The sequence below is a fragment of the Diachasmimorpha longicaudata genome, chromosome 3 (assembly GCF_034640455.1).
Source record: "Diachasmimorpha longicaudata isolate KC_UGA_2023 chromosome 3, iyDiaLong2, whole genome shotgun sequence".
NCBI lineage: Eukaryota > Metazoa > Arthropoda > Insecta > Hymenoptera > Braconidae > Diachasmimorpha > Diachasmimorpha longicaudata.
Window position 1 is genome coordinate 12147567 of NC_087227.1, and position 21560 is coordinate 12169126.

Genomic DNA, 21560 nt, shown 5'->3' on the forward strand with positions numbered 1-21560 from the left:
TTCCAAATCAACGACAATAAAACCAGTATGTTTTCCCGGGCTGTTGGTAGGATTGATGAGTTGATATATAATTATTTTTACCGACTGAGATATCCAGCTGGCGCAACTTTTTGAATTATTACGCAAGATGATCTCTACCGATGCGAAATAAAATTAGAAAATAGAGGAATCGTTACTTTTTCAAGTAAAAAAACAACTAAAAACATTTACTTCTGTAAAAAGTTTTTCTTTTATTTTTCAATGAAAATTCGTACTGCTTATAAAACCGCGACGTTCCACTGTATCAACTTGAAATAGCCTTGTGCCTATATTGAATATAGAATTAAATTGTTTCAAAAAACGTTCTCTCATTCACAAGTCAAGCTTCGATGATAGAATTTTTTTTTATGACTCATTAACCACGGATTTAGACTGTTTTTTGATATTGTCGTGTACAACATCACGATGATGAAGATACTTGATGAGTATCTGTCAAATGTGTTACTGCTACAGGGATATCTTTCATTATTATAGCTTGGCTCTTTATTTTCTTCAGCTTAATGCTTAGGCTTATCAATTTGTATCACTATTATTCATAGATGTCTTCTTTATGGATTTAATTGAAAATACAGTCTGTCATTATTAAGCTCTTTCGAATATCTAATGCAATTCGATTTATTTTCAACGTTTCACCTAAATATTGTCATCATTGGCGAATGTTTCTACATATAAATCTCTCATTGTTTGTGATAAAAATCCTTGTAGATACGCAACGTGCAGCCATGATCCTGATTTACAAAAAATAGCTGCATTTATTTTTTGAAATGATTTTTCTTTACATTATTATTGCGTTCCATGAACGAGGGTATAAATAATTTAATCAATATGGGATTTCTTTTTTCATTTGTTCACGTAAAAAACAATCTTTCTCGAATTGTAATCATAAGTATTACATTAAAAAGACGTAGAAATAGCTATATTATCAAATATAAACATAGAATAGTCACTTTTCAACAGGCAAATATTGATCTTTATCATTTACTTTCAACGCTTAATTGTTGAAAAAAAGTACTTGTATTCGGTTAAACATTTTTCATAAATCAGCATCACTTTCCCTCATTCATCTTGCACTAAGTTGACGAGTCTCGAACTTATAAAATGTTTTGTTCTATATTTTTTTTTTCATCTCAATATTTACAAGTCTCCTCGTCCTAACCCAACTGACATTCACTTTTAACATTTATAATACCAATTTTATTATGAATCATCGGGAATACTGGATACTTTTTTTGTTCCTATTACCATTACATTAAGTATTATGATGAAGTTTATTTATTTCATCAGTCGGTTTTTTACACCATCGGAACTTCAGTTGCCAAACATTCATTCATAATTATTCCAGAATCACTCAGTGATATCGAAATGTTGAACAATCGAATTAATTTTTAGTATGCGGGGATTAACGAGTGGTTTGTCACTTCATCCACAATGATCATAAAGTATCGCCAGCGTATACTAAAAACTATCAAGCCCATGATCATCGGGCTTCATTAATGCACGTTTGTCCCACGCATATTTGGTGATTCATCATGTTCACTACATGTACTCCACTTTTCTCTACATCGCAGTCTTTTTTTTTTGTTGGGCATTACAAAAATGTTTTCATCAAAAACGTTTCAATTTGAGGTATTCCATGTGTATTCAATGTGATCAATGACCTCAGCAATGTCGATCACAGCACTGATTCCCTCTGTGCTTGTACATCAGATAAGACGACATTTCAATTGTTTTCAAATGAGCATTTAAAGATGAAATTTAAAAAATATGTATGACTGCTTACCGGATGTGTAAAAAAAAATCTAAAAAAAATGAAAAAGTCTTTTTTTTCATGTACAACCACAGAAAAAAATCGGCAATATAATCGGTGATACTCACCTTGAGTTCACGTGGATTTCTCCATTTTTATTTCTACAACTATGATATTCGCCCCCTACGGCATCGCAGGAAAATGCCGAAAGAGCACAAAAGGCCAACAATGCACGCGCTAGAACGCGTATCAACTACGATACACGGCGCGTGAAACATAGACACCAAATAAAAAATAAAAAAAATAATAAAATTTTTCTAAAAGACTGGGGCCAAACGGCTTCAAATCCACTCCATATATCATTTCATGTTTACCAGTATACACTAGATATTAAGCTATTAGTACTCATACATTCAGTCACGGAATAATTAACGTCCAGCAACTGACAGTTGTTCGACGCAGGCACTGAATAAAAAACAATTTAATGAAGCTGAAACTAGGGAAATAATCCACTCAGGGGAATATAAAAGCATGAGCAATTCATTTGCTCATGATTGTGGGAATCTTACGCTCATAAAAAGTCAATCAATTGGAATTTCCCACTGGTGAGTAAATTGCTAGTTTAAACTTCACAAAAATTTCTCCTAATCCGCCGAAAAATTACATTAAACGACACGAATAGATAGTAAAGTACGAACATGTGGTTGAATTCAATGAAAAAAACATCTAAAAAATTCAAATTGCCATCTCAGAAAAGGCACATGGCTACGTAAGCTATTTAAATCATGAAGCATTTAAAATTAAATCCTTTTTTTTTGTTTCTTTTGCTTTTTAAGTACATTGTCATTACTGGGAGACAATTACGCTTTGCCATTAAGTAAACGTTAAAAAAACGGTACAAAATACTGGTTGGATTCGCCGCAATATTACGAATTATGTGCTCCCTCATCATTTGCAAATACATACAAAACAGAATCCATTCACTCATCCTTTCACCACATCTGTAACATTATAATAAGGAGAAATAGAAAATAGTGCGCGCGTCCAATTCCACCAAGCCCTCGCCTCTAATAAAATTTCAGTCTCACTTGCACCTGGACGCACGCTTGGACGCTACGAACAATAATCGGACAGGCTCCTTTTTTCTTTAAAAAAAAAAACGAAAAAAAAAATTATCAATAAACAAGAACTCCTGTGTATCAAGGCAGGAATGCAAGAGCGCGAGCCCTCCGTTCATCTTCAATGGAAGCATTATTTCTCAGTATAAAATATATATTATCATATAAGTCATCTATCACTCTAATTTTAGAATAATTCTTTTGTCTTGTAAAAAAGAATGTATGTCCCCTCACCAGTGAGCTAATCGTTATAACGACCGATCCGCAAAGTTACAGTCATTTTTTTTGTATATTTTCTTCATTTAGATTCTCTCTAGTCAATCGAACTATCACCTTAATAATTAAAACCTGATTCCCGGTCGCTCACGGACTCGATAAGCGAGGAATTGTGGGTTTGATAATTTGTCCCCCTGGAAGAATATGTCGTTATTGTTCTTTTTTTCCTTGAAAACCAAAATATTTGGATTTGTTCGTTCAGTGATCGCCCCTAAGGAGTTCCATGAGTAAATTGAAAGAGCTACCCTCGCCCTCTGCTCGCTTTTGACTCAACAATTCTTTGCCGGCTTGGCATGTCCTCTGGAGATCGGGTATTCGAAGAAGGAGTTCTCCAAATTTCGCTGGCATTTCGGGATATCTCGCTATCGTGTATTGCTGAAGGGCTTGGAGTGCTTTCTCTTGGGAGGCACGGACCTTCTCAGGTTCTTTTAATTCACTTGTGTCAGAAGTTAATAGAACTATTACCTGCAATGAAATATTTATTCCTTGATAAAGCGAATCATTTTTTGAGCGAGTTGATTTTTTAATAGTGATTGTAACTAGGTGTGATTAGTTTTTGAGATATAAAAATTAATTTTCAGGCCAATAATAATAGTCTGATTATAAAATACTTTTATCATTTGAAAAGGTAGACATCAAATAAATTTTTTGAAAAAAATAATCAAAATCGATTGAATAGTTATTGCAATAAACCATGGTGAAACACATAGGAATTGTCTGAGAATGACGGAATTGAAATCCTCCAATTTTCTAAAGTTGGCCAGCAAACTGGATATTTTTACAATTTTTCAATTTCCAATGAAAATTAATTGCTTCTATTAGGAAGCAAAAATATCTTGAGCCATAATGAACGTGTAACAAAAATACTATCTATCTACCTTCATTGCCACATATTCGTATTGATCAACCCTCAGTCGTCTCAGGTTATTCGTAAAAGCAAGCATCCTCTCGATACAAGTAGCCAAACCCAACTGCCTGGCTTGTTCAAGTGTAATTGACTTTCCCAAGGATACCCTTATTTCACCAGGCGTACTCATACTCCGAAAACAGCATGAGAACAGTAATAATTCACACCATGAATTAATAAGAAGGCATATTTGATCATCAATTGATATATTTTTGAATAGCGGCAGACTCTTGCACCACTTGACTATTTTATAAAGTCTGTGATCAGCGATATTGCACAAATTCGATAGAAAATCCGGTGGCTGAGAGGAGTTCCCATTTCCACTGGAATTGGTCCCAGAATTAGTCTGATCATTTGAAGAATTTGGTTCCTGATGATTGGGCGATGGTCCAGGGCTTGGACATGGTGGTTCGCCTCGACAGTCTAAATTCCCATTGCTCCCGGTGGGAATTCCCAGAGATTCACCAAGGCCTCCAGTTCCATTCCCCTGACCTGCCCTATCATTGTCATTATAATGCCAAAGATGCTCAACATCCATGATATCTTGAAGCAACTGTGGTACAACTTGCATTTTATTATGCGAATGATTCCAGTGATGTCTTGATGAATGATGGTGATCCCCCGTTGGCGCTGGACTACAATTACCAGCATTCATTTTATCACCAGATAAACCACCAGTCGTGTTACCTATGAGATTAGCTGGTAGCGTATATGTACATTGATAGGTACTCCTACCACCTCTTGTTCTGTCCTCACGTATTGCCTCGAGCTTCATACCCATGTTGAGACACTTATCAAACCTACATGCTGGACATTTTTTTCGCGTAGCGACAGTAACAGGACAACCGGCGCCCCTCAGGCACACGTAATTCTTACGATTTTGTACAGTACGTTTGAAGAAACCCTTGCACGATTCACACGAGAATATACCATAATGAAAGCCACTTATCTTGTCACCGCATATTGGGCATGGACTGTTGATGAGTTGTTGTCTCGTTGATATGCCTGAAGGTGCAGATGGTATTTTACAATCCTCCTGATCATCGGTATGTACGTCATTTGGTAAATCCGGTGGATTTGAATAATGGGCTGAGTTTGTCGCTGTACCTGAGGGCAGATGCAGAGGACTACCTTGGGGTAGTTGATGATGATGGGGATGGGCGTGCCTGGGCTGTTGAACTGGTGAGTGGGTGGGTGGGCTCAGGGAGCCGTAGCTGTAGCAACTGCTCGAGGCGTCTGAATTATTGCGAGATAAGGAGTGAGACAGGGAAAGGGAGAGTGATGATGTTGAATTGTTGAAACTGTGACGTGATAATGAGAGGGATGATGATGGCACTGGGCTACCAGCACCAAGGGCATTGTGTCGAGCTGCGTGAGGCGATTGAGTTGGAGAACTGAAGACACTATAGGCTGAGTGTATAGCTGAGTCGGGCGATGGGACCTGCGACCTCGTGTGACCGTGTTTCTGGAGATGATGTCGAGGATTCAGGATTGGACTGTGGTTGGGGGTTGAACTATTGTAACCTCCGAGAAGTTTTCCCACTAAAAGCGGTAAATCACTCTGCTGATTCTGCTCCAAGTCCCTCTGTTGAGGATGGTGCTGTTGCTGTTGGGGATGCTGAAGGCCCTGACCATGGGATAGGGGCATTGCAGTGTCACTGGAGCGAAAATCTGGCTCTGGTTTTATCGGAAATTTTTGCTCTTGTGGACCAGGACTTGCACTGCAGACCTGCACTCCCTCCATTGAAGTCTCTTCGTGCTCTTGATTTGTAATAGTATTGGAAGACATCTCTTGATCCGACAATTCACCCTCCCATGACATTGGTCGCTCTGGCTGCTCATGTGTATCATCGGCATTCGATCCGCAGTCTGGATCGCCGTCTCTTTTTTTTTTAGTTCGTAAATTGACACCACGAAAGTCGATCTTACTAACTTCGCCATCGCTGTCCTCAAGATCATCCACAGAATTTGCTTCAGGACCATTTATACCACCGGGGCTGGAACTACTACCGCAGGAAGATACCACCGATACTGTCACGCCATTCTGACCACCCAGGTATTTGACACTTTTTCCTGGCAACAAAACAGAGTATAATAATCAATCATTATTATCTTTTTACTTTGCTTTCAATGACAGGCGAAAAAAACATTTACAAAATACTAAGTAAATGAATAGCGGAATATTTATGCTATACTATTTGTGACTTATAATGAATATATTCCAAATATTACATTAATTGATATTTTCTATTTTCAATACACTTAAATATTAAATGACGTAGTATTTAGTATTTAAGGCTGTATACAAATAGAAAACCGGGGATTTATATCTATCAGTGTTTGCCCAACGAAAAATGTTGAACTCCATGGAATGCGTATGAAATTTACGTTTGACGGCTCAAAAATTCAACAGGTTTATGTGAACAAGTGTCGTAAGAGAATTGCGTGAGTGGAAGTGAGAAGGAAAGGGTGTGCAGTAATAATCTCGCCGGGTAGGTGCCTGAAAGCCAAAGCATTAATCCCCCTTCCAATTTCTCCACATAAATGAGTGGAGTGAAAACCGCAAGTTGAGTATGAGTATAGTATTGGGAAAAAAACTTATTATAAAATTCAATCATACTATTTACCATCGTGCATAGCCTGTAGTGGTGGTACATTGATTGTCGTAACTGATACATTTTTCCCCGTCTCAGGATTGCGTGTTACAACCGATGTACCAGCAACAGTTGTCGATGAACTCTTCCATGGTTGCGTTGGTGGCCACCAGCCAGGGCCGTCGGTGGGACCGTTTTGTTCCGACATTCTCAGCTGTTTAGGACGTGTATCCAGCCTCGGGCAAATAGCCACGCACCTTCTTCCTCCTCTTCACGTGACCCTAAGCCTATCAACGTAGGATGATTGCTCAGCATCCTGAGCAAGATCCCCGTCGATTACAGCTACTCCCAGATATTTTAAACTCCTCGGGTGTCACCCTCAGCTTGTGTTCTGGAATAAGCATCACATTTCAGGTAAAATAGACGAGGTCAATCTCAAGGATATGTTAAAATATTAAGTTGGCGGGGGGAGTTAGAACGTTGGACAATAGCCAAACTGCCTTCTGGAGTGAGTACGTAACGGTCGTTCAAGCAAGGACGGCCCACTTCCGGTTCCGTGAACGACCTTCGCGCGGAAATGGAGGCGCACATGGCGGCCAACACAGACGATATAAATACATGGTGGTGAATGAGGATACAGAAAAAGGCTGGATCAGCAGGAGGGAATTAGATAAATTTATAAGAAAAGTCGGAGATAACTAGGCGAAAGATACCTTCGAAGAGGGTGCATAATTTCGCTCCATGAAAATTCGAGAGAACAGACAAGTAAACAGCTACGACGGTGGTTGTCTTCAGGGCCCCAGGAGGGATTATGAGGATAAAAAAAAGTCACAGTAATATGACGCATGGTTAACTCATGAGAAAGCGTGTGAGGAATAAAAAGAGAGAGAGAGAGAGAGAGAGAGAGAGAGAGAGAGAGAGAAAAAAAAGATAAAAATTGCGAGAAATGTGCGTGTGGTGAAAGGGTGGAGTGGCGAGGGGAAGGCATGAGGTGAAGTGAAAAGGATGGATATAGTACGTTTGACACGAGGTCGCTAGGGGAGACACACACATTTCACGGACCACCAAGTGTGTTATAACAATATGAGGCTGCGTCGAATTTGGCTAATGGCAAATTTGTTGAATAATCTTCAACTCCAATTTTAACCACAATAATACCGGAAATTCTTTGGACTCGTGGAAGGCTCGCGTTATGTAATAGCCGTCTTGAATAGTTAATTTTCGGGATATTTTCATTTTTCAGTCTCCTTGCGAGTAGAACCTGTTCCCCACGGTTTTATCCAACTGCTAGAAACTCGCACTAAACATCAGTAGATATCCAAACATTTAATTTTTTTCACACATTTCCATCGTAAAAAAGATATGAGTCTTTTTACAATTACTCCAAAGGGACGTCGATCCAAACCCTTGATGATGCTCCAACCCGTAAAAGACATTTTTTTCTTCCTTTCGCCTAGTAAAAGTGATTCTGAACAGACTTTAGATAAAATAAAGTCGGATTAAATTAATATTGACTGCATATGTATCACTCGAGCCACGAATTATCTGAGTAGACAAGGACTTCTAGTAGAGAATAGAGTAATTCGGCCGAGCAGTGATTGGTAAATTATGCTTAAAGATTAAATGATTTTTATTACCAGCGTGTAATGGAGGAAAAGGGCTCAGTATTGAGATGATTGTTCATATTTTGATATTTCTAGCTCGGCGGTAAATGCTTTAAGAATTTTTCACCGTACAACAGATCGGTGGTAGTTCACTATCTACATTTAATTTCCCTAGGAAGAAGAATGATGAATAAATAAATGGATAATGGCAGGACCTGCATTCCTGACGGGCCACCACTCGACTTGTTTCCCCATTTTTCCCCTCTCCACTGTTCGCTGTCTCTTTATTCCATCGAGACCGGCTCCAACATTTTCTGCGAGAGTCATAACACATACATTTAAAGATCGCTTGGTGCGTGTGTGCAATGGTTGTACGGCTGGTTATCTGGTTTGGGCGTTGCTCCACACACCACTGCACTCACTTTTCTTGCCTCCCCTTCAGCTTCCTACCGTCGATTTCTCAATCATTTCCACATATCTATCGTGAGACCGTCGTTAAATTGATCTCGCTCACGCACTTTCGTGTTGTGCAAAGCAATTAATCTCTACCATTGATGCATAAAAAATAAAGGATAAAATAGAAATAATAATCAATGAATAATTGTCGTTGTATTAATTATCGAGTATTCCCTAGGATAATTTTTACTTGATTATTTTTTTACAATTTTTATTCACCAATGGACATGTAAAATGCATTTAAGACCAACTGCATGGATGTAAATGAAAGAGATGAGTTTGCTGAAGCGGTTGAGGTGGCAAGTGAGAGACGTACACAGATATAAAAAGATGCGAAGGTGAAAAGAGCTCGATGCCAAAGAAGAGCGACGAGTGCGTTTATTACATGCCCCTCATCGAATCACCGAAAAATTCTCGCCCTTCCTTATTTTAATGATATGTGAAAAAGGATTTACTAAATACTAAACAATTAAATAGAAATATATTTACTATTTATATTAGCATGTTAAATAGAAAAGAATTCAGTTTCACCGATCATTGTATTCATTCAACTCTTGGAAGAAAATACGAGACAGACAGCCAACCAAACGATATCAGTGAAACAACGCTAGGGCTCATAACAAAATTGAATGAATCACAGACGCATCTACGTAAATCAACGGTTCCTCTCAATTTTTTTATTTTCCTCAACAAATTCTCCGCCAGAAGAAAAATAAAAATTAGAGACATGCCATTTTGACGAATGAGTCATTTATTCATTGAAAAAAATGAAGAAGAAATTTCTAAGTGAATGTTGAAGGAGAGACAGAAGCCGGAAGAATAGAAAGTGTCGGAAGTTCTACGCTTTTTCGGACGCTGTTGGTAGTAAGTCACTCGTGTAGCAGAGAGTGCGCAGCCTCTTCAAGTTCTGACTGAGATGATAGAGTCAGAGAGAGAAAGAGAAAACGCCGCACCGAAAGAATGAGAGTGAGAGAGAAGTCGCGACATGTGAGGGATATACATATATAGACGGCGCACACGAAAATGAGACTGTCAGTGTATTGGTGGTAAGGTCAAGGCCCTCGACGCCCTACCCTGTATGCACCTTGGTGGTCACGTGACGCGATTCAAGGTCCCCTAGCCCCACCATGTAGTTCGTGCCGCGTGCAGTCAGGCTGGATCAGTGCGATGCTCGGAGAGTGCGACGTCTCCTCTTCATCTTCTCTCGCTTCAGACGATTCTCCTTTTTTCTTTCATTTCCTTTGTCAATAGTTTGTTTAATTATGTCTTTTAATTAGGTATTTTCTGCCAGCTGAAAAGGAAATATTTTCAACCGAGTTCAAAAACATAGATCTATTATCAAAATAACTATGGTATACATATATAGGAAGAACATAGTTTTCCCTTGTTTGTATATATTGTCCCGTGTTAGGATCGATGACCGCACCCAATTTTCCAAGAGAATTGGGAAGTCAAAGTCATGCTGAAATGTCTTGACAGATCGTGTAGACCCCTCTCTAAATTGAAAAAAGTCCACAAATTAAGAGATTAAAAATGCCGAGTGGAGTTGTGTCACATAGACGTTGGTTATGCAATATTATTCCTCACCGAATCAGCAATAAATATTAGAACGATTAAAGGCAGTACCTCTCTCCGCGGGAACTTGCGAAATATAATATTCACTGAGCTCTCTCTTCCTCCGCATGCCCGCTGGTCCATTAGATATTATACATCCCCCCTTCCCACCGGGTAAATTCACTTCTCAAAATGCCAGCTTCACTCCGTTTCTATGTCAATCCTAGTTATGTGCCCCTCTCCTGGGCACCCCTGTGTTCACCAGCGAGCAGTGGAGCTCATGAAACTACTGTGGATACTGTACTTGCGTGTTTTCCTTTCACCCAGACTACGGTCCTTGCCGCTTGTTGTACAAAACATCACATATCTTTAATATCATGCCGCAGGATAAATAGAGATGAAAATTGCCATACTCTAGTGATCAGAGTGTTGATTGTAGTGATGCTTTTATTCCACTTTGTCCAGCAAAATTCGATAGAATAAATTATTTTTCCTGCTATGCAACAATCAGAATCTTATTTTCCACTCTGGCATATCCAACTTATTAAAGGCCAGTGTTATATGGAATTCAATACGTCACAGAGCTGGTTTACCATTGTGAACAATGGCGTACTACTGAATCGAGGGATAAAAATAAATGTTCCGATCTATTCCTGATAGAAGGAATTTTTGTCAAGAGAGAGAGAGAGCAGCAAGTGATGTTCACATGGAGATTGATTCGTGTCACGCACATATGCTGGTTAAGTTACATAAATCCAATCGAGGACGACGTCAGAGACGTAATCGAAAGGACGAACGTTCTCCTCCTGGGTGCGACGCGAGAGTTACCATTCATTCTCACCAAACAGGTAAATAGTGGTGGGAACATGAAAGAGATGAGGTGAACAGGAAGAAATGTGGTTGCAGTAATGGAAAGAAGAATCGGTGAATCGAGAGGTATTTCCATGCGGATCATTGCTAGATAAATGCTTGAATTCTCGCACCACGCAGGGAGAGAAATATTTAATAAAAAATATGTATCTTTATTAGAGTTTTCGGTTAAAAAAATTATCATACAGACATTCAAGTTTTCCTCGTCACATCTGTAATCAGTAAGCGAACTTTAGTCCCGCAATTTTTACTCAATATTTTTCTCCGTGCGGTGAGACAATTATCTCTTCAATGAAAAATTAATTTGCATTGTTCGGATGGATACTATTAATGAAATAAAAAGAACGACTGCACTATATATATAATAAGAGAGCAACTTCGCATTTGGTGTATCAGAACACGCTGAATCTCTTTGTTCTTTGAATGAAAAAAAAAATCCAATGACAGAGATGTCTGCCTGAGGTGTCAATTTTAAAAATAGGAAGGGAGGGTAAGGAAATCTATGTACAACACTACGCGAGCATAAGGTCGGTGGTCGTTCGCGCAAGAGAGCAGAAATGTACAGTTAGATTGTTGCCCCCTTTGGTTGAACGGGCGAGTAGCGTTATGTTGGGTCAGGAGACGTGCAGATTAGTCTTAAAAAAAAAACTCAATAAAAATCCTCTCACGCATGTCGAAAAAAAAAGGAAATTGGGAAAAATGGAGGAGAGTAGTAAAAATCGATGAGGTGCGGCAGGCCCGTCGACGACAAATGTTCATCAATATTCATAAACTCTCGTCCTGTCTTATCCCAGCTCGCAAAGATCTTAAGGAGATATACCAGTAGTGTGGACGTTTCAGTAAATACCGTACGATTTGCACCATGAAATAGTTACTTCTGGGCTGAAGGTGAATGAAAATTCATATCTGTAAAACACCGACGAAAGAAAGAAATAAGAAATGGAAAATTGCGACACAATGATATTGGAGGGAGATATAGGTAGGACGTATGCGTCCGTATGCAGAATGTCTTGGAGATAATAAAAGATCACGGTATTCATCACCCCTGGACTTGGATTGCATAAGATTATCCAGCACGCACGGAATCCGTAGGTACGAATCGCGTGTGCCTTGTTATACACTATGAAATGGAGATAAAGAGAAATAAAAATTCGATGAGAAATGAAAGAGAAAAAAAATTCATGCACACGCCATCTCAACATCATGAATCAACAAATGTACACCATAGATAAGGTATTCTGATCTAACGGAAAAACACGAATTTATAGGCGTCGATTGTGGGAGGAGTATGAGTATATAATATTAGATAACGGGTGAAAGAGAAGAATTTTACAAGAAGAGAGGAATATTTGGCACAAATTACAGAACAATTTGCATAATTCATGAAGAATTGTTTTTTACATTTTTTTATAGCAATGGAAGAAAAAAAAATTTAGTTGTCTTGTAAATTTTCCATATAAGTAAAATGTTAGGGGAATTGTGTTTTTTTGTGCCTCCCAAATAAAAAATTTTTGAACTTTTGACGACTTTTATGAAGCTGGGCATTTATTTCTAATTTCCGTTCCGCGGAATTTCTCCAGTCATTGGGAAAAAATTAGTGAACGACTCATTGTTTCCACTTCTGACTCACACTTGTTATTGAAATTTTCCAGTTTTTTCTGATAATTTTCATTTAATTTTTCTCTCTTTGCTAGGAAGGGCAGTTGAATGAAAAAAAAAAAACGAAAAAAGAAAACAACGAAGGATAAATAGAATGTGAATGATGGAGCACCGTGAAGACGTTGTCAAGGGTGCGTGGGATTAAAAAGGAACCTCATCGACTCGTCAGAAGGCGGAAGTGATTCCATACTATTCACGATCATTGACCGTCGGTTGGCTTCTTAAAAGGTCGTCATGTGTTTTATATTCCTTATTTCATACAGAAAAAGATACACTCGTACCTCACGAGGTTGGTGACACGAAGTCCTCGCGAGACAAGATGTGAATTCACCAACGAGTTTGTGCAATTGAGCAGCTTCAATGGCACAACCGTAATCCACAATATACCACTAAAAAAAGATTCATTCTCGTTTATATTTATTTCACTATCTCCCTCTCTCTCTCTCTCTTTCTTTCCCACACAAACTGTTGGCTCAAACGTCATTAATTGAAATATTTTAGTGTACTAATAATTAATGTAAATAATGTGTAATGAGCTATGGGTAGAAGAAAGGATTGAGAACACCGGCTAAAAAGATAAGAAAGTAGACGGTGAGGAGGATCATTTGGTGAAGTGGTTGCTGGCTCCGATGGGAAACGAAGTGGTATACGTCTGTGGTTATGGTGGGGTAGAAAGGGAGGATAGGGGCGGTGCGGGGCAGCTCAAGGCCGGTCACACTGTCAGAGACCTCGCTCTGCGCCGAAATATCAACAGGAGTCTTCATATCTACTTCCAACCAATTTTTTCTCCTTTTTTTCTCATTCAAGGAATTTTTACGGTAAAACTGAGATTAAATGAAGAATAACAATAAATTACTAGTTGGCGAGTTGGATTTATTATATGGAAATTTATTTCCAATGTAAAAGAGAGTTTATCTAGTGTTCCACATCTTGCGAAATCAAAGGATGATATCTATATAATAATTAAGTGATAATAAAAAAATTATTTAATTTCATTATTTATAATGGAAGAAATGCGGATTCTTTATTTTTCAGTTTGCATTGACGCAATCATGAACATAAATTGTGGTCCACTAATGATTGATAAATTGTTTCCCTTTTGAATGCTCATTTATCATTAGCCATTAATGCAGCATTAGAATACTAACAATATGAATTATTTTTCTGATGATCTTGATTCGACTTGATCAGCAAATTCAGATGGATAAACTCTATAAACTCACCTTCAGCTCAAATAAAATAATTGCCAAAGATCGCAACGTGGAAGGTGAACATAACCTCGCGAGTGTCGCAAAGTTGTGGCTGGTAATCTCTTTTTTTAATGTTTAAAACCCGCAACAGGGGGAGAAAAACGATCGCGCATAAGGGGGGGGGGGAGGAGGGAGGAGAGAAAGAGACATACACATTGGAGTGCCGATTTCAGGAGCACTCTCACCGTGATCGGCCTCGCTCGTGACTTACCTCATGCCTCACCGTGGGTTCCTTGAGTTGATGAGTGTGTGCGATGCTCGACCAATACAACTACAAAACCAACAGGACACACAGGGGCACGCACTCCTTTCCGATGTTCTCCTCGTTGTCTTTATCTCTTTCAGTCTCTCCTCAGCCAGTGGTGAACACAACACTTTCCGACTCCTTCCACTCTTGCCCCCTTCACTCTTTTGCCCTTCGGTGTCGGCCCCCTCTCTTGCCTCGGCTGTCTCACTCTCCTCCCGTTGTCGACGATTCGTCCGGTCCTTCTTTCACCCGCACAACACTTCTTGAGGAACACCAAAGTAACCACTGAAAAATCCTGGTCCTCCTCACGTTTATTTTTTTTAATTCCTCATGATAGTCTTGACTTTTTTCACTTTGCTTGAAATCCTTTTGTCTTGCTTATCCTTTTTATTTCATCCTCCTTTCACACGAGATTCATGAAAATGTGTTACTCCTTTTCCTTTATTCTCGAGACTCGGGAACGACTCTCTTTCACCTCTCGCCGGGCACGAACGTGGCACCACACTTATTGTAAAATGTATCATACATGTGTAAGGTACTAATGCATTTCTTTGATTTGCCAGGGTAGTTATATTAAATACTCCTGTTGCATCTATATCAACAATCAACCCGGTTCTTCGCACACATCAGGAGGAGACAGACACTTGGCGGGCTCATAATCAGTTAACGCGATGGCGACTATGAAACAACGAGCAGAAATTATTACCTGGACACTTGTATAAAACTTGGTGAACGGGTAACGGAATGACCTCCGCTGTCGTTGTGCCAGCGCGTCACACACTCAGTGAGTTTTTCACGTTTCTTTTTTTTTTACAAATTATTTAACCGGGGAATGGAGTGTTGATTATTATCCACAAGCGTCATACATTCGACCGTACGCGGACAGTCTGACTCCTGGACTGTTCGTGGTTCGTGTTCGCTGTCTTTGCTTGGTATTTCTCTCTCTTTTTCTCGGTGAAACACCACGAGACAACAGAGTTGATGTTTTGGCTGTGTGTGAATGTTGGTGTATGGTGCACAGAGATCAAAGGAATCTCAAGAGCCAGCAGTGGGGAGGTTGGTTTACATGGTGATTGGAGGGGTGGGAACAGCTATTGGAGAGGTATTCTTCGATTACGTACAGACTGGGAGATGGTTAGCAGTTCTGCTTCTGATCAAAGCTTTAAAACAAGATTCTTCGTACAGTGCATCTCCAATAGAGAGCAGGAGCGGACGGTCGAGGTTTTACGCGGGGATATTTCAAATGTCGAAGGACATTCTTTGGAGAAAATCAATAATGGGTTGTCGCAAAAATTGTGAAAATATTGGCCGACAAGAGATGAATTTATATTGGATATGTTACAACGAATATCCTGATAGTTATTACCATTCTGACCCATGTATTTGAAAATTAAAACGTTTTTTTGTAATCTCAGACGCGGGCATTTTAACCACTTTTAAAATTAAAATATGACTTTATAAAAAATTTAACTTCAAGTTATTTCCGAGAAGGAGGAGGGGATCACAGAATTCCTTATAACGCTGGAATTTTATCATTTGATTTTATTTTTCACCAAAGAAATGAGCGAATGAAGCGTCTCTGAGTGCTGAGGTTCACTCTACAGTAGAAACTGAGATAATATCGCCACTTTTTACTTGTTATCTGAATATTAATAATTTAGTCAAGTTAAAATGCTGTTCATTGTTAGTTCCCTTCTGTAAAAATATATAGAACTTTGCAGACGTTTTGAACTTAGTTTAAAATTTTCCCGCCACCACGTTGAGACATCGAGGTATACTTCATGACACAGAGTTGCCATATAAACGAAAATGCGGTACTATTTGACAATTTTCACCAAACGAAGAAAATAAATATTAAAAATGTTACGAACAAATAATTCTAGATAATCAGCCGACGGATTCTAATTATTTTAATATTTTCCAATTAGAATTATCTAGTGAGGGGCTTGAGAATGATAGCTCCGTGGTTAAAATTCACTTCTGCGCAGAAAGGTAAGATATAAAAACCAACCAGCAGAGGAAGGTTAATCACTTCAAAAATATATAAAATCCACTTGTTATTAATGGAAACGGTTTCTATATCCAGTGAACTGTGAGGAATATTGACAATAGCAGTAATCACGATATGATTTCAAAAACTTTATCTTTATGCGATGTAAATAATGAGCATACGCATCAAAAGGAATAATTTTTTTTTTTATTAATTGAATTACTTTTTTTCAGGAGGTTCAGAAAACAATCCAGACGTGACCTGAAAAAAAAGGTGTATAAAATTCCCCAAGTTCCGGAACTTTAAAATGTTTCTATAACTATGAGCAGCTGTAGATAAAAAGAAATTTCCTGCCTTTCACGTATAAGCTTGGAGGTTGGGTCGATGCATGTAGGAATCTTCAAATTGAAACGCAGCAATAAAATCTTATGATCAACTACTTGTGGGACCTGCATTCACATTTCTGGGGGAATTCCAATTTGAATTAATTATTCATATCTTATATTCTCATGTCAGAATGCGTACATAATAAAAGGAAGGAATGGGTAACGTTATAGTTATTGATTCCAGAATCGATAGTCTCTCTAGCATCTTAATAAAATCAATGAGCTTCATACTCTTAAACCTATCAAGTTAGGCCACATTTCGAAAGAAAATTTTCTATTTGTTCAATTATCTCACATTATCAAAGATACACTAAAAATAAAAGAAAATGAAAAAAGCACGCTTTATATCTCTTTCTCTCCTTTTAATGTAAACGGTTTTTTATGTTGACGAATTTGTTTTTTACAAAAAAATCTCTACAATTTAAAATGGACATCGTCTCTGTTAAAAAAAAATCAATAAATTTTTGAGAATTTCAAGTGAGAATAATGGTCGGGAGTATGTAAAAATTTAATACATTTACTTTTCGTTGGCAATAGAAATATCGAAAAACGGAGTCACTTGTGTGAAACTTCTTGAATGTTTCTGATTAATTACTTCAAAAACAATTCAACAATTATGCCAAGCAATGGATTCAATAATGCCAAGAATCTCAACGAAACTATAGTGTTGAAATGTTACATATTATTTCATCTCTCAAAATGAATTCAATACCTCTTGTCTTCAAAATTTGTACAGAGTGATATAACATGTGGATTCTTCGTCAGCCTATGAAAATACAAGTTTTTAAATTGGTAAATGCAGGATATACCGCAGGGTGGTACGAAAATTTCGAATTGCGAAGGAGATCGTTTGACGGTGTGGAAGTATTTTCACTGATATTCTCAATAAAATATTAGTGGACAGAGAGACATTTTTTTCAAATATGCCCATTTTGTAAGCAATTTTGCGAAATTTTACCTCGACAGAACTAAAATTTTTCGCAGTTCGTAGTCTTAAATTTTTCCAGTACTCGTACTATATATTTTTTTTTATAGAACACTTCTCAGCCGATACTTTGAATCGCATATTGACCATGTTCTCTCACCACACACCCGACAAATCTGAATAATAACACTTTTATTGTTCTCCTCTAGGTCTACATCGACTGCGCAAGAATGCGCAAACAATGCGCTCGTAAAATAATTTTTCTAAACCCATTTCTCTACTACAATGCCCCTAGGGAGATCGCCCTGAGCCTGAGTGGTATATATATATATATATATATATATATATGTATGCACTGCAACCTTACGTATGGTGTTACGTGTATTAATATGCCTGAAAAATGAAACGAGGAATTCTCCCTCTATCGCGATTCAAATTCTTCATCAATTCTTCAATGCGTGAAAATGAAAAAATTCATATGGAAGAGAGTTTTTTACAGAAAGCTAAAATTTCGCTATTCTAAAATTTAACTAAAATTCCCTCTTTTCTTTCCCATTATTTATATGCGGCAAAAACTCAGTTTTAAAATGTTAATATTCAGGGGTTGCTTGGAGATGTTTTCCAATGTGGAATCCCCACCGATTGCTGCCTATACACATTCTCGAACAGGTTCACCGCAAGATCGTTCCCTTCCGGCAGGTGCGATAAGCTGTTCCCGCTCCATCTCCGTCTTACCCCCAGTAGTAACACAGTCGTAGGTACGTCCACTATGCATACCTATTTTCACTGAGAGTAATCCTATGCAGAATCTGAATCTGGTTCATGGCAATTTTCTCGATTCAAGGATAATCGAAAAAATGAGATAAAGAATGTTAATAATCTCATCACTATTAGATTCCACTTCAGTCCATTTCACCATCTAAGTGGTATTACGTGGATCAATTCCGTTTAGTTGTATAAATAATTTGTATGCAATCTACAGTATTCCATATTTTCTCAGAGACATGACTATAATTAAAGCAAGCTATTCATATGCATTTGTAATTATTGATATCTGCGATGGGTACTTGTTCTCTATCGATACACAAGCCCATTTAATTAGTTTAATTTTCGTCCATTTTTTAAAAATATGTAAGTCGTCTGACTCAATGTCATTGAGAAGTAAACACACAATTTTTTCTCTATTTATTATTAAAAGTTACGTTTAAAAATATCAACTCCAAATTATGTATTCATTTCTATTGAAGAGGAAACGAAGAAGGGAGATATAGTTGGCAGTAGTGGATGTTTTTTTTTTTTCATATTCAATTATTGTTGGAGGAGAAATATTTATTTATAGCGGGGGGCAAGCAGTCGTAGACTTTGAGTTGCGGAGAGTGGGGTTGCGTACGGTGAGGGCTCTTGGTCAATATAATGACCGACATTTTTTTTCTCCGGCATTAAATTTTATATTCAGTGCAATATTTTTGAGCTAATGATTATATACTGTTACAGAAACATGAAATTTCATGCACAGTTGACTAGTAATTTTCAGGCGAATGGAATCGACGGCGATTGATAAAGATTTATAGTGAGGACAAATAATTGCAATGTCGATTGCAACTAATATAATATTATAATGTAATATTTAGCCTGTTGATAATTTCCCACCAGAAATCATGAAAAAATTATTTCGTTCACAGGAAGCCCTTTATTTAAATCAAAAGCTTCTTCATGGCACCACGCTTGATAAAACTTTCATATCACCTGACTTTCATTGAGCGTGAAAGTAGTCTGAAGACGGGTTCGATGTCACCACGTAAAGACAAAATGATATATGAAAAAAATTTACATGAAAACAAATTTATTGCACTCCATTAATACTCTACAAAGTCACTCATTTGCGATGAAAAACAAGTAGATTAAAAATTTCTTTTAAAGTTTCATTTTGCTTCAGATCGAATCAACATTAAACAATCCCTTTGAGTTGTTATTTCACTGATATACTATTTGGTGTAGCTCAACAATGATCGATGCGATGTAAATCATATTCTGATAAAATTAAGAGATCTGACAAAATTTTTGTGAAATCCTATTTTTATCATGCTTAAATAATGTAAATGGCAAGAGGAAAATTTCCACAGCGTTGCTAATTCCCTTTGGACGATAAAAAAACTCCCATTTGTTGTGAATAAATCTTGATGTTAATTAAATAACAATAATCAGGTTGAGTTCTATCAGATGACTTCTTTTGATAATACGTTTTTCATTCATCGGTAACTCTTCAGGCTTTCCTTTTAATTACATTACAAAAGAGATTCCGACAATTTTGTTCATTTATTACGTCAACACTTACCATAGAAAGGGATCTACACGCAGGAAGTCACTTGGTGACTCTCCCTCGGTTTCTGCAATATCTGTACAGTGACATACTACTCAGTTCGATCCGCTCGTCCATATTTCCTTTCAAATGTTTTCCTTTCACTTTTCATCGAGAGACAATTCTATCATCGAATTAAACTCATCGTTCAAACGAGTAAGCCATTTGTTATGAAAGTTCAATTAGACGATTGGGGGGAACTATTGTCGAACGTGTAGAGAAGGACCACCCGATTCTCATGAATGAAATCCTTAATCACGTGACGCCACAAAGGTATAAGACTAGAGTTGAGTGACGGTACGCCAGGTGTCGCTTGGCACGTTAGTAGCGGCCGTATTGAAAAACACCTGACGATTCTATAGTCCAGTGCGGCATGGGCTTGTGTACCAGGCGCTTCTTCAAAACATTCCTAACAACTTTTATAAACAATAATTATTGCGTATTATGATTGTTCCTTGACGTTGAAAGAAAACATATCTTGATACTGTTAGAAAATCTGGAAAGACGACAAATTGTCGACAATTGAAGCAACAATGTTTTTTCATTAGTTTTCCGGAGTGCTTGATGAATCCAAAAAGAAGGATAATCATGAAAAAATAAACAGTACAAATTGTGACTTTTTTCAGTACTCAAAATCGTGGAATTGAGTGTTGAAACACAAGTGAGTGAGTGAAAGATAGAAAGAGAGAAATGATTAAAATCGGGATAAAAACAATCGTGAAAAATGTAATCGTAGAGTTGTGGTTTGTTAAAGAGAGTGAGGCTCCGTAGTGAGCTTAAGTGTTTTCGCTTTAGCAAATAAAGTAGAGAATTATTTCTCACAGCATGAAAATGCTGGTAGGCCGTCTAGTGCTAGCAGGAACGGTATTTCTACTGGTAATTGGTGATACGACATCCAGGAGTCAGCTCCGAGAGGAAGTTGCGTCCAGGGATCGACAGATACTTGAAAAAGGTAAGAGCAACACATTCCAACGACTGATTACCGTGGAGGTACTAATATTTATAGGTTTGAGTGTGTATTGGGAGCAAAACACTATTAGAATAAATATGCCTGGTGTGGGAGAACATATTATCTGAACATTAAACAACACTTGCTTCAACAACCGAAGAACTAAGGGCCCAATACTCAATAAACAATTGATCGATTAAAAAACTTAAAGTTGAATATCAATTTATCTTTAAAAACAATAACCCCCTTCTGAATACAGAACAATAAACTCGATTTCTGCATTTGTCCTCAACAAACTATGCTTACAGATGAAATGTTCTTTTCAAGTGCAGCGAATTGACAAAAGGCTACTCAGTGTTGGAACAGTCATTCATATTAAATTAGGACATTCATATCTCTTCATCAGTTCCTCCAAAAAATAATTTAAGCATTTTCCTTTAGCAAAGAATTGTTAAATTCATTGCGATATCCTGGACTACTCGAAGCGCTAACAATTGCCGAAGATTGTTAGAGGGAGGAATAATGTTGCCTGCGGCTTTTGTGAAACAAGCAACAAGGGATTTTTATGATAACAAGATCTGAGTAAATGTAAATCCCGTCTTGTTTGTACTACTGAGCCTGCGAGTATGA

The 21560-nt window shown here is 37.8% G+C and overlaps 2 protein-coding genes and 1 long non-coding RNA gene across 9 annotated transcripts in view; 2 read left to right on the forward strand and 1 right to left on the reverse strand.

Moving 5' to 3' along the window:
• Nucleotides 1–205: 205 nt before the first annotated feature.
• On the reverse strand, nucleotides 206–14427 carry Hr39 (Hormone receptor-like in 39). Of its 6 annotated transcripts, none has more exons than XM_064116477.1 (7): nucleotides 14286–14417; nucleotides 13106–13213; nucleotides 10100–12071; nucleotides 9826–10032; nucleotides 6715–7072; nucleotides 4059–6160; nucleotides 206–3645 (listed from the first exon to the last, which is right to left on the reverse strand). In XM_064116477.1, the coding sequence occupies exons 5-7, from the start codon at nucleotides 6887–6889 to the stop codon at nucleotides 3379–3381; spliced, it is 2544 nt and encodes an 847-aa protein (XP_063972547.1). In that variant the 5' UTR covers nucleotides 6890–7072; nucleotides 9826–10032; nucleotides 10100–12071; nucleotides 13106–13213; nucleotides 14286–14417; the 3' UTR covers nucleotides 206–3378. The 6 variants fall into 6 exon arrangements, with proteins under 6 accessions (XP_063972547.1, XP_063972546.1, XP_063972549.1 ...); XM_064116476.1 differs by having other exon boundaries at nucleotides 9815–10032; XM_064116479.1 differs by lacking the exons at nucleotides 9826–10032; nucleotides 10100–12071.
• Nucleotides 14428–14475: 48 nt separating this feature from the next.
• LOC135160234 (uncharacterized) lies at nucleotides 14476–16892 on the forward strand. Its single transcript, XR_010298523.1, has 3 exons — nucleotides 14476–14599; nucleotides 14885–16313; nucleotides 16545–16892. It is a non-coding gene; the product is annotated as an uncharacterized LOC135160234 (long non-coding RNA).
• Nucleotides 16893–20335: 3443 nt separating this feature from the next.
• LOC135160874 (uncharacterized) overlaps nucleotides 20336–21560 on the forward strand; it is a 64054-nt gene continuing 62829 nt past the window's right edge. For both annotated transcript variants that reach the window (XM_064117964.1, XM_064117965.1), the window contains exon 1: nucleotides 20336–20933. In XM_064117964.1, the coding sequence (XP_063974034.1) occupies nucleotides 20807–20933 (127 nt within the window). In that variant the 5' untranslated portion in view covers nucleotides 20336–20806. The remainder of the gene's footprint in view (nucleotides 20934–21560) is intronic.

Coding starts and splice junctions, on each gene's coding strand:
- Hr39 (XM_064116474.1), bottom strand. CDS start 6,889: ATGTCGGAACAAAACGGTCCCACCGACGGCCCTGGCTGGTGGCCACCA. Junction 6,161..6,714: donor ACTACAGGCTATGCACGATG/GTAAATAGTATG, acceptor TTTTGTTGCCAG/GAAAAAGTGTCAAATACCTG. Junction 3,646..4,058: donor ACGAATATGTGGCAATGAAG/GTAGATAGATAG, acceptor ATTTCATTGCAG/GTAATAGTTCTATTAACTTC.